General features: G+C 41.4%; 1 protein-coding gene across 9 annotated transcripts in view; it reads right to left on the bottom strand.

Moving 5' to 3' along the window:
* Positions 1 to 16,579, bottom strand: part of ADGRL3 (adhesion G protein-coupled receptor L3) — a 1,231,414-nt gene that overhangs the window by 82,636 nt on the left and 1,132,199 nt on the right. For all 9 annotated transcript variants that reach the window (XM_085641132.1, XM_085641126.1, XM_085641127.1 and 6 more), the window contains one exon: positions 3,183 to 3,351. In XM_085641132.1, the coding sequence (XP_085497258.1) occupies positions 3,183 to 3,351 (169 nt within the window). The remainder of the gene's footprint in view (positions 1 to 3,182; positions 3,352 to 16,579) is intronic.

Raw genomic sequence — 16,579 nt, 5'->3', positions numbered from 1 at the left:
GAGCAACAAACAAAGCTGATTTGCTGTGCACAACTAGGTTTATAAAAAAAAAAATGGCCTCCCCTTGCTGTGGCTTTGAGCCATTTTGCAACAGGGCAAATCTTTAATGTGCACAGTATAACCTTTCACAGAGGGCACTTCTGTTGATGCCCTGGTCACTATCTACTTGATACTGCAGTCAAGGCCTACTTAAATATCGGTTCAATTTAAGTTTTCTAATTTGTGTTCAAGGAATGGCCTCAGTTATCTTTCAGCAACTTACGTTTTGAGGGTTTATGAAATATATGTGAAAAAGTACCTATAATCCTTGGGCAGGAGGAAGACGAGCTCATGCTGACCTTTTGGTGACGCACTGCAGCACCCATCTCTCAAAAAGGATCGCGTCGTGGTGCCAGTTGGCATTCTCACTTTGTTTACACTTATAAGCCCAACATTTTGTCTCACTACACTTCAAGCAGTACTTACACAGAATAATAGTATTTGAATAATGCTTTTCAACTTTGATTAATAGCATATCCCTTCATTTTAAAATATTTGAATATTTGCTGTGCCTCCATTCCTATTTCAACTGAAATGATTATTCTGTATATATTTTCCTCTTTCTGAAATTGGAATTTCTTTCTACCAACATGTGACCACCTTTCTCGAGTTTTTTCCCTTTATTCCTGCCTTTTATTTGGCTTTTAAATTTCAAGCATATAATTAATATTCAGCTTGAACACTGGTAAGCCAGCTTATATAGATGGATTTGTTGCACATTATTCAGTCTAGACATACTCTTAAGTGGGAGTTAAACAATACTCAGTCAGTACTTGCTTGTTTTCTTAAGGTTTTCTGTAAAGTATAGCATGCTGCTACATTTTTTCAGAGAAAGATTCCATTTCATACAACAGCATTTTGGTTCAAGGGCAGTATGTAGTTTTGATTATTATTAATCAAAGACTTGTTATACAGGATTGATTTGCAAAGTTTCTAGATGTGAATGCTTTTTGGGGTCACTTGACTGCTGGTCAAAGTTGTATTACCACTAAATAGAAGCATATTTCACATTCTCGCATGGGAAGACATTCCAAAAAGTACTTTAATACACAATTAAGCGATCATTGATATTTCAATATGTATTTTATTATATGGTTGCACAAAGGGTTAACATTTACACAGTAGTTGCTTCTGTTTCGTCATCAGAAGTCTTGACTCCCACAACATCCTGGTGCCTAAACACACAAGAGCACTTATTTACAAAGAGGCCGTGTGCGTGATATCATACTCAAACTTATATAAATTGTGGATGTTAGGTGTTTTGCATCAATATTTTCCTTCCACTGCTTCTTAAATGTGTTGCTCTTCTGCCCTCAAGTTATGATATTTATTATTTTTGGATGGGCTATGTTCTCCCATTTAAGTTATAGGAATATCATATTTTAATCTGATAAGTATTCTTCCACGAAACATCAAAGTGCCAGAGATAATACCAGACTGCATGAGACAACTGAAAGAAACATGCTAAGATTAATTAAAACAAACCCAAGACAAATGAAAGGGAATAGTCAGTAACAAAACAGAACTGTACCAAGCAAGAGGATTGGATGTTGTTGGTAACAATAATTACATTCTGAACATGACAGTGTACACAAAGTCCCAGCCTTAGAATAGCTACTCAGGAGCAAAGCACATGTCAACACATGGTTGTAGTAGCAATTTTAAAAATATGAATCAATCTGTTAGAGAAATACGCACTGTTTTGAAAAAATAACCTAAGCAAAGACAATGCACATTTCATCCTCGGTAGTAAACACCCAGTGCCAGTGCTCTCCTGATCTGTGCTTTCATCCAAAAGCTCTCCGTGTACTATCCGATATCAGAGGTGCTCTGCAGATGAAATGACTAGCATGCTGTAAGTGAACAGATTACCTGGAGACTTGAATAAGTCAGATTCAACTTAAAATAGTTGCAGCTGATAAAAACCGGTTTCTTTCTAACATTAAGCAAGTGTTAAGTGGGTTTTGCCGCTTTAGCAGGAGGTCTACTGGCATGCTTACAAGCAGATTAAATCTGGGTTTATTTCAAGCCATCAGGTTAAATCTCAATGGGCCAGATGTATAACTGTTTTTAGTGGTCACAAACGGAAAATCAGGCCGTTTGTGACCGCTAAAAAGGGTTGTAGTATGTATAAACCCTATTTTGCGAATCAGTAACCTATTACTGACTTGCAAAATAGGGTTTGTGAGTAACTATTAGGAAGGGGCATGCCATAGGCATCCCTTCCTAATAGCGAGTTGCACTGGTATGTACGATTCTTTTGCGAGTGCAAATGCGGTCTCAAAACAATCGAAGTTACCAACTACTTCAAGTAGGTGGTAAGCCAGTAGCAAATGGGAAGGGATCCCAAGGGGACCACTTCCCCTTTGTGAATGTATGCGAAAATACTTTTTAAGAGCAGGCAAAGGACTACTGCCTGCCCTTAAAAATTGAAAAGAAAACTTTTAATTGTTTTCTTTTAAACGCATCCCGTTTCCTTTAAAAAAAACGGGCTGCATTTGAAAAAAAAAGTTGATTTATTTAAAAAGCAAACAGACGTGGTGGTCTGCTGTCCACAGCAGGCCGCCATCCCTGTGTTATTGCCCATTCTCAACGGGTCGCAAATTCCAACGTGCCTCAAGCATATTGATGAGGCAGGTCATTTGCTTCCCCGTTTGGAATTGCAAAATGTGACTGAGACACATTAGTACAATTCGTTTTGTGAGTTACAAAAAAAAACGCAATTTGCGACTACCAAAACGGACTGGTCGTATATCTGGCCAAAGATGCTTAGCGACAGAATTACATGCAACTGAGTGTATGAAATGCAATCTTCACTTTGACTATGTTGCTGCATTGTATGAAAAATAAAGCACAGTCTCTTACAGCAAAGCCACACAGGAATCCCTCAATGTTCGCTTTCGGGTAAAGTCCTACTTTTTGTTTCCTTCGAGGAGTTTCAGTGAAACCCAATGAAATGCATTGGTTCTTAGGCGCAATGACGAGTATAATTTCACCTTCACTTAGTAAAAGTCAGCTTGCTGAATGCATTGCATAGAAATTGACTCTACATAATCCACATTGAAGGTGTCATCCTCCATCTGTTGCTAAGCAACAAGGTGGATCTGTACAGTTACTGTGCAGCGCACAGTGCCCCAGCTTACCTTTTTCTGTAGCACGCAGTGGAATATGAATATAAACATTCCTTGGAGAGAGTTGAAGATGGTGAAGAGATAGGCCATAATGACAGTGCTCTCATTGATATACATTAGGCCGAAGGCCCAGGTCAGTCCTAATAGGCAGAGGAGAGCAATGGCCCCTATCACCCAGGACCTGTACAGAGGAGAAGAAAGACACTTTACATTGATGAGACTTTAATACCATGTTTTCCTAAGCATTAAAAACACAACCAACCACGACTCAGTACTGACATTTCTACCCTTATAAGGACATGTTCTAAGTGAACAAATAAGCAAGGTCCTGATGAATGCACTGCAGACTGTCTCACAAACAGATTTGCCTTCAAATGATTTTTAAAATATTTGTTTAACATCAAAATTCTAACCAATCAATAATTATACGATGAGCATGTCAGAGAATATTAGCCAATCATAAAATTTAAATTTTACCATAAATATTTTGATACTCAGTTTTTTTTAGTTACAAAAATAAACAAAAATACATAACAATGAGAAAGCTCCTAAAATCAGTACAAAATGCCCGGAAGCCTATGAATAATGATGCCATTATTAGTCTTCACATTTTGCTTCTGTTTACACATCATTGTGATCGTGGAGATAGAAGAACCCACTAACTTCTTTATTTTGTCGACACACGTTCTTTTATTGTCATATTCTATGAAACGTTTGGACCTGGGCCATGGATGATTGACTGTCACTGCGAAACTAGAGAAAACTTAGGAGTCTTTGTCCAGCTGGCAGTACAAAGCAAATATTTGTCTCCTTGCTGTACTGACAGGCAAGACACAAACAACAGTTTAAGTCTGTGCAGTAAACATTTCCCAATCCCAGAAGCCATCACTGAAAGCTGGGCATGCATGAATGAGAAATCTGAGATACATCACAGACTTCAGTGAGGTGATAAGTGGTGGGACGAAACCCAAATAATGTTCATCTTCATGACTTCTCAGAGGTTGCCTTTCACCGTTCTTGACCCTTCAGTGAACAGCCACGCTCAGAAAAAAAGAAGTGGCAACAAGTGCTTTTAAAGATTGCTGAAAAATCTGCACTCTCGTAATTGTTCAATGGTGTCCTTAATGTCCCTAAATGCAGAGGAGGAGTGCCAGGAAGATAGCAGACACTATTAAGCTTCACAGGGGTCACCCAGTGTCCTAGTGCCTAGATTCTGGCCACAACGAGATTATGGTCCAACTAAAAAATACACACATTTTCCACTCCTGAATGTTGCACTCAATAAATTATTCTGGATCTAAAAGGAAATGATGGTCACTCCCTTATCCTCATTTACCACTCTCACACCTTAACATTCCTTTGATGGCCTAGGTTCATACAGCAGACGCTCACTGAGCATCAATATTCTCAGTTGTTGTTCTCTACAATATTGTCAGTGCCAATGAAAACCACCACAGCTCCTTGCTTAATAAGGGTGCTGCAACTTCTTAGGAACACACTGATCCGATAATAGGACTTCTGGGACCACTGGTGTCTCCATGTGTAGTGGCATTTCCATCAAACTGGGCCTCCCAAATTTTTCTCAGCTCAACACACTTTTTGTTAAAGCCCCTCTCTCTATTCAGGAATTACTCTAAGCATATCAAGCACACTGTCATCATCTTCCACTGCTAAAGAAGCACAAGAGCCAGCTGGAAGAAGCAGTATGTCATCTCGCGTTTCTTGGGCCGGGTAACATTTTCCAACAAATAATGCTGAGGAACTAGTTCAGAAGCCAAGGAAGCAATCCACTTCAGCCGAGCCACAATATCTGACCTGAGATCCCCCATCCACAGACAGTCCCATGACAGATGCATAAAGTCTACATCCACGAAACCACACCGTAGGCAAGCAGGCGACTACTCCGAGATAAAGCTATGCATTTTCACCGGGATGATATACGTATGGTGCATAACATTGAAGTGGATTAACTTAAAGCATGGGTTTCCAGACACAGACTTCACTAGCGCACAGATCCTAGCCCAGTTCGCATCTCACAATGGGGCTCCCACATCCGCCTCCCAGGCATGTTGAACTTGTAGCTGCCCAATGTACCACCTCAGCCTGCAGTATCTTATACATGAAGGAGATGAGCTGATGCCCAGAACCCAAGGTCAACAGCACCCCCAAATATCCGCTGAAATCATCAGCGCCTCAGGAAAGGACACCCAAATCTACATGCCTGGCCATCTCCTTCAGACCTGCATATTGCAGGAACTGGCCAGCCCTCAAACTGAACTGCAGCTCCGCATCCTCTAAAGAGATGAACAGGTTATTAAGATACAAATCCCCACCCAGCTCGCAGCCCCCCCCCCCCCCCTGCATGGCTGAAATGATATGGGCTTCTCCAACTGATGGAATGGGACCAACACACAAAGAGGCAGTTCCATGTGGAAGGGAGCCCTCTTGATCACCACCGTGTCTACTGTCTGCCACACAGCGGCTGTCTGACACACGATGTAAGGGGCCCTGGACCACACACGCGACCCTGCCATTAACAACTCTAGAAGCTTACCTTCCTCCAACCTACCCGTCACCATAACCTTCTCCCAGTCACCCCATTCTACCATGCATTGCGCTGCATGCAAGACGTGTAATAATAAAATTCCAAATTAGGCACCGCTAACCCAACTTCCTTATACCTCCTTATCAATGTCATTCAAGCCACTGTACTCCACCTACCAGCCCAAAGGAGCGAGGTGAGAAGCACATTATCCGGTGCTGTGCCCCTTATTCACCCATAAGTGGCTCCGCTAATTCTGAATAGAGTACAAACAACGGGGCAGCACCAACATCTTGGACACCGCTATTCTGCCCATGAGAGAGAGCGGCAAAGTATTCCAGAACCATACTGAAGCATGCAGGAAATCAAGAGCTCTCCCTACATTGTATCACAATTGCTTTTCCCCAGTGTGGGTCACCATCACCCCCAGGTATTGGAAACAATCAAGTTTCCACCGCTACTCCAGCTCCAGAAGCCGCTCCACAGGAACTCAAAACCAGTGCCACCAAAGCGAACAGCAGTGACTTTTTCCTATTGACCCAAAGTCTGGACACGACACCAAAGGCCACCAATAACTGTAGCAATACTGCCAGGGATTCTCTCAGACGTGCATATAAAATAAGGCATCTCTGGTAAAAAGGGAGACAACGAGTCTTTGCTGCCCAAGCTCTATTCCTCAGCCTTTGCATAACCTGCCGAACCTGGACAGCCAGCAGCTCTTTTGCCAGAGCGAAAAAAGGGGTGACAGTGGACAACTGTACCTAGTATCTCGCGCAATCTACCATTGTGAAGAACAATACTACCTCGGAACGCTCTCATCTTTGAAAGTTGGTGTTTCGTATCAACTACAATATAAACAATTACAATCAGGTGCCTGAAACAGATTATAGCCATCATTTAGAGCCAATTGGAAATGTCAAATCCACCCAAAATGGACAGATTTTCTGAAACTTTAAATCAAGTATCTCCTTCCTCATTTAAAAGAGGGGAACTGATTAATTTCTAATAGACAAGTCTCGATTCAATTGAAGATATAAACCACAATGGAAAAGGTCAACAGTACTGTCATGGCTGTGGTGTTTGGAGGAGACCATATTTAAGGTGGGCCTTTCAATAATGATAGTCTCTTGTTTGTGACTGTCTCACAGGACATGGCATCAAAAAACAGGAGAGAAAAAAACATGTCCCTCAAGCGCTATAAGAAAACTCCAATGTGAAAAAGACAACTTTTTTGTAACAGAAAAAAATGTGCTTTGGTGTGTTTGTTTCTGAGAAACAAAACAAATGCCAGCAGGTCTGCTGTGGTATGGATGCCTGGACGACCTTTCAGCTTCTCAAACAAGCATTTGCAATGAAATAGGTATCGCATTTACGCGAGTTTGAGCTACAGACATTGCAAATGACAATGCCTTTTATTTGTTTTTAAAACTTAAATAAAAGGCAGTCATTTGCAATGTCAATAGCTCAAACTTGCGTAAATGCGAGACCTATTGCATTGCATATGCTTGTTATCCTTGTAATGTATATAGCACACTGAGCTATAAACAGACATCAATGAGCTAAATGGAAACTGCAAGCAAGAACTGTACTTTTTTCGAAATTTGTCATTACTCCGAATTGCAAAAAAGGGCAGTTTTGAGTATTAATATAGATTTTAGTATAGGCAATCACAATCACTATATTCTGTAGAACCCACAGACGTTCTAAATCCTACCTTTGTGTTTCTACAATGCATTCCCTCCTAACAATGGGGAGAGGATGAGGTCCGTCGGCTAGACTGCCGACTTTGGTGCTGGAAACCAGGGTTCAAGCCTGAATGTGTAATGTAAATACGGTGCTCATGTAAAGCGCTCCAATACCTTCGGGTCGAGTTCTCGCTATATAAATATGCAACAACAACAAAAAAACATGTATGAGATGAGACTCCTACACTGTAACCCTCATTGTCTTACAGTGCATGGATACCTCTTACATGTACACGGAGGGTTGGAAAAGTCAAAATCCGGACTCTCAATCATAGTTTGTCTGTTGTGAAGTGAAGAGACAGCAAGTTGGGTGTCTTGGATTTCTTCCTAGACATTGGCATCAAGGCACCAGCTAGCTCCTAGCCTAAAGGAACAAGAGGATTGCAGGTGGCCATTTAAGTGAGGCATTTGCCTTGCAACCAGCTCAAAATGAAATAAGAAACCTCTCTCATCCACTGTGGGTTGCTGGTGTGAACCCATACTTTGTGCGGTCGCTGCTGAATCTGTTCCATTGTCTTCAAGCTACACCGGGACAAAGTTAGCACATTTCCCGCTCGCTGAGGGAGGGGGCGGGGGTTCAGAGCGGCTGATGCCCGCACGGCGCTGGCTGAGGTAAGGGCTCTTCTCTCACCAGCGAAGTCGGGGAAGGTCTCCTCCTGCCGCAGGCTGGAAACTCCCACTACTGCAAAATGGAAGTGAGGGAAGGAGGGGGTCAAAAGGGGCCTGGGACTCAGAGCTCAGCTGCCAGGCTCGCGACCTGAGCTACACACAGAGTGCCGCTGTTGTGTGCACAATGCTGCAATGTCATTCATAATAGCTACAACCTCTCTCTTAACAACACCAGTAACAACAATTTGCATTTATTGCACATTTGTTCTAAGAGTTTTAAACTATATGCGTTTATTATAGCACTTGTTGCCAGCTTGTGCAATTTATACGAAACCATTCCCAAGCGTTAATTTTAAGCATTATATCTATCAACTTTTTTAACTCCACAATTCTAAATTAGCCCGCATTCCAAGGCAAGCCAATTTATTCTCCGCATTTTAAAGTCACTCTTCAGTGAACCAAGAGGTTTCCGTTTATTGCCAGTAACAGATAAAATATTTTGTGAGCCACAGCGCCATAACTATCTCCATGGGCCGCTCTGCCCGGCTTTCCGGTGGATTCCGAAAGCACATGGACCTGACAGCTATGAAAAAGCTATAACAAGCATGGTCCGCTTTCACTTCCTTCTGCCGTGAAACCTTTCTTGTCTTTATGGGGCCATGTGTTTTGAAACACATGGCCCCATAAAGATAAGAAAGCTTTCACGGCAGAAGGAAGGCAGACGAGCCCGTCCAAATGGGATGGCTCAGAAAGCCAGAAGAAAACATCACCAACACCTCTTTTCCAATGGCTGGCCACCATTTAGCATAAACGGTGACGCCGGCCAATGGAAAAGAGAGGCGGGGCTTAATGCCCTTTACACAAAATACCTCAAAACATTCAATCTCGCCAGCGAGACTGCGCATGTGTGCAGCCCACGCAGGCGAGACCTACAAAGTGTTCTGTTGTGTTTGAGAAAGCACTCACAGCAAAAGCATCCTCAAAGGTTTGGCAGCCTACCAAACTTAAATTCTGACCCTACTGGGCACATATGATCTAGATGAATGTGAAACCTGCATATGTTCAGGGGGTTCCCTCTTCACTCCCTGAATATAAATGTGGCCTTATTTCCCCACACAAAAAAAATCCACAAAACTAAAAGAATAGTTCTTCCTGAACTGATACCATATCCTGGATTTTTTTAACTTCCTCTCCTACTGTATCTCCCTGTTTGATCACCAGACAGATTCAAAATATAGTAAAACCAACCAGGAAATTTGTAATAAACTGTCATGAAGAGTTTAACTTTAAGGCAGGAGAGTCATAAAGTAAAGCTGCAGAAAACGTCCAACTGTGCAAAACAAAATATGAAGAAAGTTTTTACATGATTGCAGAAATATTTAAAGGAATGTTTTGTCCCCTTTGCGAATATCTGGCATGCATCCGGTGACAAAGAAGTTGCATTCCCAGGTTAATTTGCATCTTCTTTCTGTTAAGATGGACAACTGGCTTTGTGCAGCAATCAATTTCAATCCTGAATGGATGCATGGTTAATGCAGAACACCAGCTCATAAGGGACGGTCAATGAACTCCCGCAGAAGCAACTTCCTTCCAACTTCTATTGAAGCTGGATAATGATTTCTTTTCTTTAAACAAAATGTAGTGAAATGGAAAATTCCCTCTGTTGATCAGACCATGACTGTCTCTAAGGTCTCACCTAGCACGTTAATCAAGGAGCACTATTTTAGGTGTGAACTATTCAAACTATATTCAGACGTATCAATAAATGAAACAAGATTTTCAGTCCTATAAAATGCAAAGGACAATGATCTATACACTGCAGCGTGAAGACAATGGTTGTGGCTTCTGTCAGCAAAGGTGTGTTTCAAGGTTTCTCTAATCAACAAGTTGTATGTCAGAATACTGACAACTAAAATATAGTTGAACATAAAAACGGTGTGGTCTAAACATCATTTATAAAAATATAACTTCCAATATTCGTGACAGGGCATTCTGTCAAATAAATAAGAATCTTGTAAAAGTTCTTTATGTCGCATAGATATCTTAATATTTCAAGATGTCTTCTCCTATTTTAGTGACAGGAATGCAGATCGTTGTGCAGGGCCGGACAGGGAACGCAAACCAGCCCTGGCAATTACGTCGGACTGGCGGGGGGTGGGGAGGAGGGGGGGTGCTGGTGGGAAACACTGCTGCTGCGCTTTTGTTACAGGGGGTCAAAACCAGCCCCCAGTAGCAAAAACATACTTCTCCTTGGACCGTAGGGAAGATGGGGGTCTGTGAGGGAACAATAGTTGTTTGCCTTGAATACAGGCTACTCCCAGGTATGGATGGTCAAGACTGCACTGCTCTGTGGGGGACTGAAAGGGAGGCACCAACATATACCATGCTGAAAACCCTGCAGTGCAATCAGAGCGCTACAAATGTCTCCCATACTGCAAAGTGATGAACTCCGACACTAAAACATAATCCTTACAAAGAGCAATGCCCACATACGCAAAGAAATCAAACACTAAAGCATAATCCAACAAAGAGCAATGCTCACATATGCAAAGAAAACAATGAAAAGTCTATCCTCACAACTGTATGCATATGAAGTAACCGAACTATGTATTTGTGGCGAGATAGACTCTAATAACACAACACAATGCGCCAGACAATGGGCAGCTATTCACCCACTGGAGAATGAGAAATGGCAGTCATGCAGATGACTCAATCAGACACAGAACTCACACTGACAAAAGTCTGCACAAACCCAACCACTACAACCACAGTAAGGCAGTCCATGAAAGCAATAGGCACCATCACTGACCAACGCACCAAGGAGACACATAAGTAAACAAACCCGACAAAGAGATACCAGACTACTGTGACTGTGGTTAATAAGAAAGCCAAAAACCACGCAGAACGACACCCATGGACTGTAAAGAAAACTACAATTCCAACCAAGTGTCAGCGATGTGCTACATAAAGGACAATAAGAAAAGTGCAGAAGAGAAGAAAGCAACAATGACAGGAAAAGAGTATGTTGAAGCAATATCCCTACTGCTGACAGCAGGGCAAGGACGTGTAATTCATTAGTTTCTCCATTCACTGATTCAAACACTATGATTACTTCCATATCAGTGAGAATATATTTTTTATTCCCCTGATGTGTGCTCCTCAAATTCTTCATGCTCGTGATTCCTACATCCGAAATGTTATATCAGCAATGTGGGATAACCCTGCAATTCTCTGGCCTTTTCCCACTGATACTGACCCTCACAGTTTCCTCAAACTCCTGTCCAAATCATCTGTGCTGTCCCACCCACTCAATGTAACACTGCAACACTTTTCTTCAACTCATCAACAGCCTTTTTTACTCAGTTCTCATTTTAACAAGTCCTTCATGACACTTTAGCAGGTGGTTTCTGCTGCTTCTCTTACAGCCATATCTCTATTTGAGGATTTTTAGATATTTTGGAGTACACAAAAGTGCACAAGGAACAAACAAAAGCAAGCTAGAGCTGAAGTAAACAGAAGGATCTCGTCCCAGTGAGATTTAGTAAGACCTGTTTCTGTGGGACTTTGGCTAGAACAGAGTGCATTGGGTACACACTACTGAAAATACTATTTGTCGGTACCATACACAATCTAAGAGCCAAGACTGATGCAAGGCAATTGTTTAGTCTACTAACCAGGGAGACAAATTCAACATCTCAAATGTGTTGAATTCAAACAGAATATGGATCCCAGACAATCTCCCACGTGGATAATTTAGTTGTCATAACTTTTTGTATTAGAAAGTCCCAAAATACTTTCTAACATCCTTTCTTGCACCATTCCAACGAAGCTATGCATCATGAACTCATGGTGGGTCAGCCATATTTAATGCTAGGAATATATAAGAATGAGACTCATTTTTTATATTTAAACTAGTAGAGCAGGGGGTACTCACTTTTAGACTATTGAACCAAAGTCTCTTTATATTCATTATCCACATCCAAGGAACCATCTTGCTATTTTCCATCGAGAAGCTAACATAAATGTTTTAAAACTAAACATAAGGCTGGTGGGTCTCACTCAGATCTCTTTCACCTCTGTTAATAAGCAGAATATTGGTCATATTCTTTGAAAAGAAATGAATCCATAAACAGAGATATTTTACTCTACAAGGTTTGTATCATGACAGTTTTCTATGATGCAAATTTTCTACTTTTGCAACTATAGATGGACTTTACAATAATGGTGTGACTCACTGCACAGTGAACAGAACATCAGCAAAAAGGGCTCCCCATTGCTATCATTCACACTCATTGACAGCAGTCTGCAAGTAGAATCGAGTGTGTATGCAGATCACATAAACAAGACATATAATCAAGTGGTTTCCATAATAGGTCTGTGATGACCAGATCAATACCAGATGGTGCAATTCATTTCCATTTAAAATACCTGCATTCAAATTTATTTTACAGTGACAGCTTAAAAATCTCCTTGAATGCTTTCCTCTGGGACCTAAGTTATATATCATTGGGACATTAAGTTCACAACTGAGCTATTGACCCTTCTTCCAATCCATAATCACTGCTGCTTCTTCAAGGTGGACATAATAACACACACTGGCAGGATGATTATTTTTTAACAATAACATGTTTGAATATGGTATATGTACAGGCTAAAACTACATTTCTTTGCATTCGAATTCACAGAGTCAGGTGCTTACTACGCCCAGACCCTGAAGCTTGTCTCACATTATTTTACCGCTGGTTTTCAATGCCTCATACGTTTTTCAGATTAATCGCTGCAATCTCCCTCTAGGAAGAATGCTACCATCAAAAAACATTTTTTGCAATGTCAGCTGCTCACTGAAAAACAGACTGTCCATGTCTTTTTCGTGGCATGAATGAAGACATACTTTCTCATAAACGATCAAGAGCCATACTACACATGGCTGCGCCGGCGCGAGTTGTCGCTGTGCACCAGAATATGTTTGTGTTTATGTGCGTTTGTGTCTGTGCGCTAATACAATATGCGCACAGACGCATGAACACAGAGCACAAAGTCTGAGCTAAGATCACGGCGCATTGCAAACCGATTCTCTGTGATGCGATCGGGCGCATACTCTGGCGCACAGCGTCAACTAGCGCCGGTGCAGCCATGTGTAATACAGCCCCAGATTTGAGAAAAAGTTAGCGTTGATCGCTTTTTAGTGGACTCCCTTTTTTCCTAGATTACATTAAAAAATGATAAGCAAACACACGTAAAGATCACGGTTTACGGTTTGTGCTCCACACACTGAATATTTCAACAACATGAAGCCCATTTATTGCCTAAGGGATTTTGGACATTTGCATTTTCCAGAGGCTCCCTATACTCTAGAAGCCGATGCCTGTACCAGAAGGTGTGACCTTTTCAAACTTTAACCATGATAAATGGCTTCATGGAGAGTGTATTTACCATCTTTCAGAACGATTTTGCGGTCAATAATATCGATTTGCAAAGAAGGCGGAGAGGTCTTGTCAGAGGGCAGATTAGCATCTTCGAAAATCCTAACAGAACCCTAAGAAGGCTGATAAATGCACAATAAAAGGCCCTACGCCTGCTAACAAAGACGCTGCAGCAGCCGGTGAGCTGTGCAGAACAGGGACCACAGATCCGTGGATAAAGTAAAATCTGCTATGAAATATTGCATAATAAATGCGTACAAATGCATTTCAAAATGGAGAACTAATGGCTTTCAGCTAAGGCAATGATGATGCGTATCATTACTTACTCTGAGGCACTAAGAAATCTTTGCATCAATTTTACAAGTTAATACTCTGTGTATATACACTGAGGAGTCATTTGACTTCATAACTGAATATTCTTTTACACGGCTAAAACCTTTAAAGGAAGCTAAGCACAATTAACATTGATAACCTTACAAAATTGCTTCCAGGGAATGGCAGATGAATTAGTGTGTATTGTACTTCACATAAAATACACACTTAGTGTATCTGCCATTCCCTGGCAGATGAATATTGCGCTGCAGAAAGCTGACGAGACGAACCACGCTGCCGGACATGTCGAACGCTACTACATAGTTTGTGCTTGTGCGGTTGTAGTATGACCTGTGTCAGAAGTGTTTTAGTGCCATGAGTGATGACCAGATGGGAGCTCTTAAGGTGTCATGGGGAGTGAAAAGTGTACTTTCATCACCAAATCTACCGTCTGCAGTCATAGCAAAACTGAACAGACCGAACACATCAATACCCTCCAGTTGTGCCCCCTTCAACGTCGACCTAGGTCTCTTTGGTCACAATATCAACCTATGCAGAACTCTACTTATCCCATTAACAGGGTGTAAGATGCGGCCAGCTCCTCAAACAGTTCACCCATTCAAAGGACCAGGAAATAAAATTGCAGAAGTTTAAGCCCTACTCAATTCATATAACGCAAACTCCCATGGCGAACCGACACATTTTGTGTGTTCTCTTTTTTTGTACAGGACAGAAAAAAGAATACAAATAAAACAACTTTTCCTCAAGTCCTTAAGTTACAGCTGATTGTCGCCATAAAATGCAACAGAAAATCAAAAAGTCTTTGGATAAATAGGTCTTCAGTGTCCTTCTGAGGGAGGACTCAATTGCTTAGTTAGCCATTTTGTTAAAAGCATTTTCAGATTACGGGGCTGTTTGGCAGCCATTTTAGTAAGGGGCAGATTCACTGTTCAGAAATCAGCTATTGTTTAACATGGAATTTTAGCTTGTCTGTATTTTCAGTGAATATATTTGTCATGTGCCAACAAACCATTGATACAATGTTATTATCCTTTGGAAAAGTTTAGAAGATAGCACTATACCTTCTTCACTTTGTATTGCGTATTATTGCAACATTTACTGTCAAGTTGGACCATGGAATGCATGACAGCTTCATCTAGTACTGGCGCCTTTGTCAATAGCACTTAATGATGCTCTTAAGTTTAAGCCAATGCTTCCAACATATAGGGCCTCATTACGATGAGAGTCGGAAAGCCTCCGATCACAGGTTCGAGGCTTTCTGGGCCTCGTCGCAGTTTCAGTTTCGAGCGCCGCATTACAATGCAGGAGGACAAAACTTACACTGGAGGGTGATTCCGGCTGGATTCCGATGGGCTCAAGGAGCCTGTTGGGGACCGACACGTAATCGCAATGGACGGCGTTTCCGCCGTTGGGATTAAAATGTCGGTTTCCAACAGGCTTTCCATGCGACATTGGGGGACCCTAGCAGCTGTGTTGCGGCTACTGCAGAATTTGATCCCTTACTGTTTCTGAGGGAAAACAACAACTGGGCGGCATTGTAACAACGTTACTCACTTAAAAAAAAAAAAACATTGCTAGCGAGTACTGCAAAAGTTTTCTTTTGATGAATGTTTATGTGGAAATTATGATTTTTGATCTATTGGAGGGATGTTAATCTTAGTACTGTCGAATACTATAACTTAACATTGATAATATTATTATTTTCATTTGAATGCACCATTATGCTTTATTCTGCAATACGCAACTACCACAAATGAGTGTCTTGTTTCACTCCCTTGTTTCTCTGTTCTGCTCTTTCACGAATTGACAAAAGAGCTGCACGCTATCTACTGGCCCATCTCTCACTCCAGTATCCACCCTCACATGATTCAATAAGTAGTTGTTGGTGCACTGGACATCAAATGACTGCTTGAAACTGTGGGTGAGTTGCTATAGACTGATATTCATGGTTTACTTCTCTGGACTGATGGCAGCGTAAGAACTCTGCAGATTCATCTGAGTATTTCTTAAATGTCTACACCGGCTCTCACCAACTGTGAACTGCACTGCGGAAATCAAAGCACGTTTTCAACACAAGCATGGGATAAAAAAGCTTTAGGTATGCAATATCACTCTTCGTTTGCATAATATTTTAGGAGAAAATCACCAAAACATTGTCATCTTTCATAAATGGGAACTACTACTGCCCCCGAAAACAACCCAATCCGTTTTCCTGGGATGTTTTTAATATATGTTGTAGGCTATTGAGAGGAATACAAAACCTTAATCTAATCAGCCAACTGCTGTTGAATTAATCTCCGGCATTCCTTCTGTCATCTTGAATGATGCCCACATGCATCATCAGTGGCACAACCTAGCTGTTATGTGCCGTGATGTATGGGAGGAAAACGGGCATCCCTGAATCTCATCTGGGTAGCAAAATGTGGGGCACAGTGTTCTCTTCTGACACCTGGTCCAGTGAACCTGCTACTCTAAAGATAGCTACACTGCTAGCAGCAACTGGTGAGGACTTACTTCTCCCGCAGAGGCTCTACTTCCTGTGACAGAATGATGGCAGGAGGTATTCGCTTTCCACTAAACTTCAAAGGGAGATATCTTGCAGAGGGTGGTTTCTGAGGTAGACGTCCTATAAATCTTTTTTGATTAATGTGCTAAACAGAAATACTTTTATATTTGATATGTCCACTCATTTTTAGAAACATGATTTTTGTAGAATCTACAATATTTTTGGACTCAATTGCAGCGAAAAGAAATGCA

Source organism: Triturus cristatus, chromosome 2_2 (assembly GCF_964204655.1).
Source record: "Triturus cristatus chromosome 2_2, aTriCri1.1, whole genome shotgun sequence".
Taxonomy (NCBI): domain Eukaryota; kingdom Metazoa; phylum Chordata; class Amphibia; order Caudata; family Salamandridae; genus Triturus; species Triturus cristatus.
This window is presented reverse-complemented; position numbering and strand designations above follow the sequence as displayed.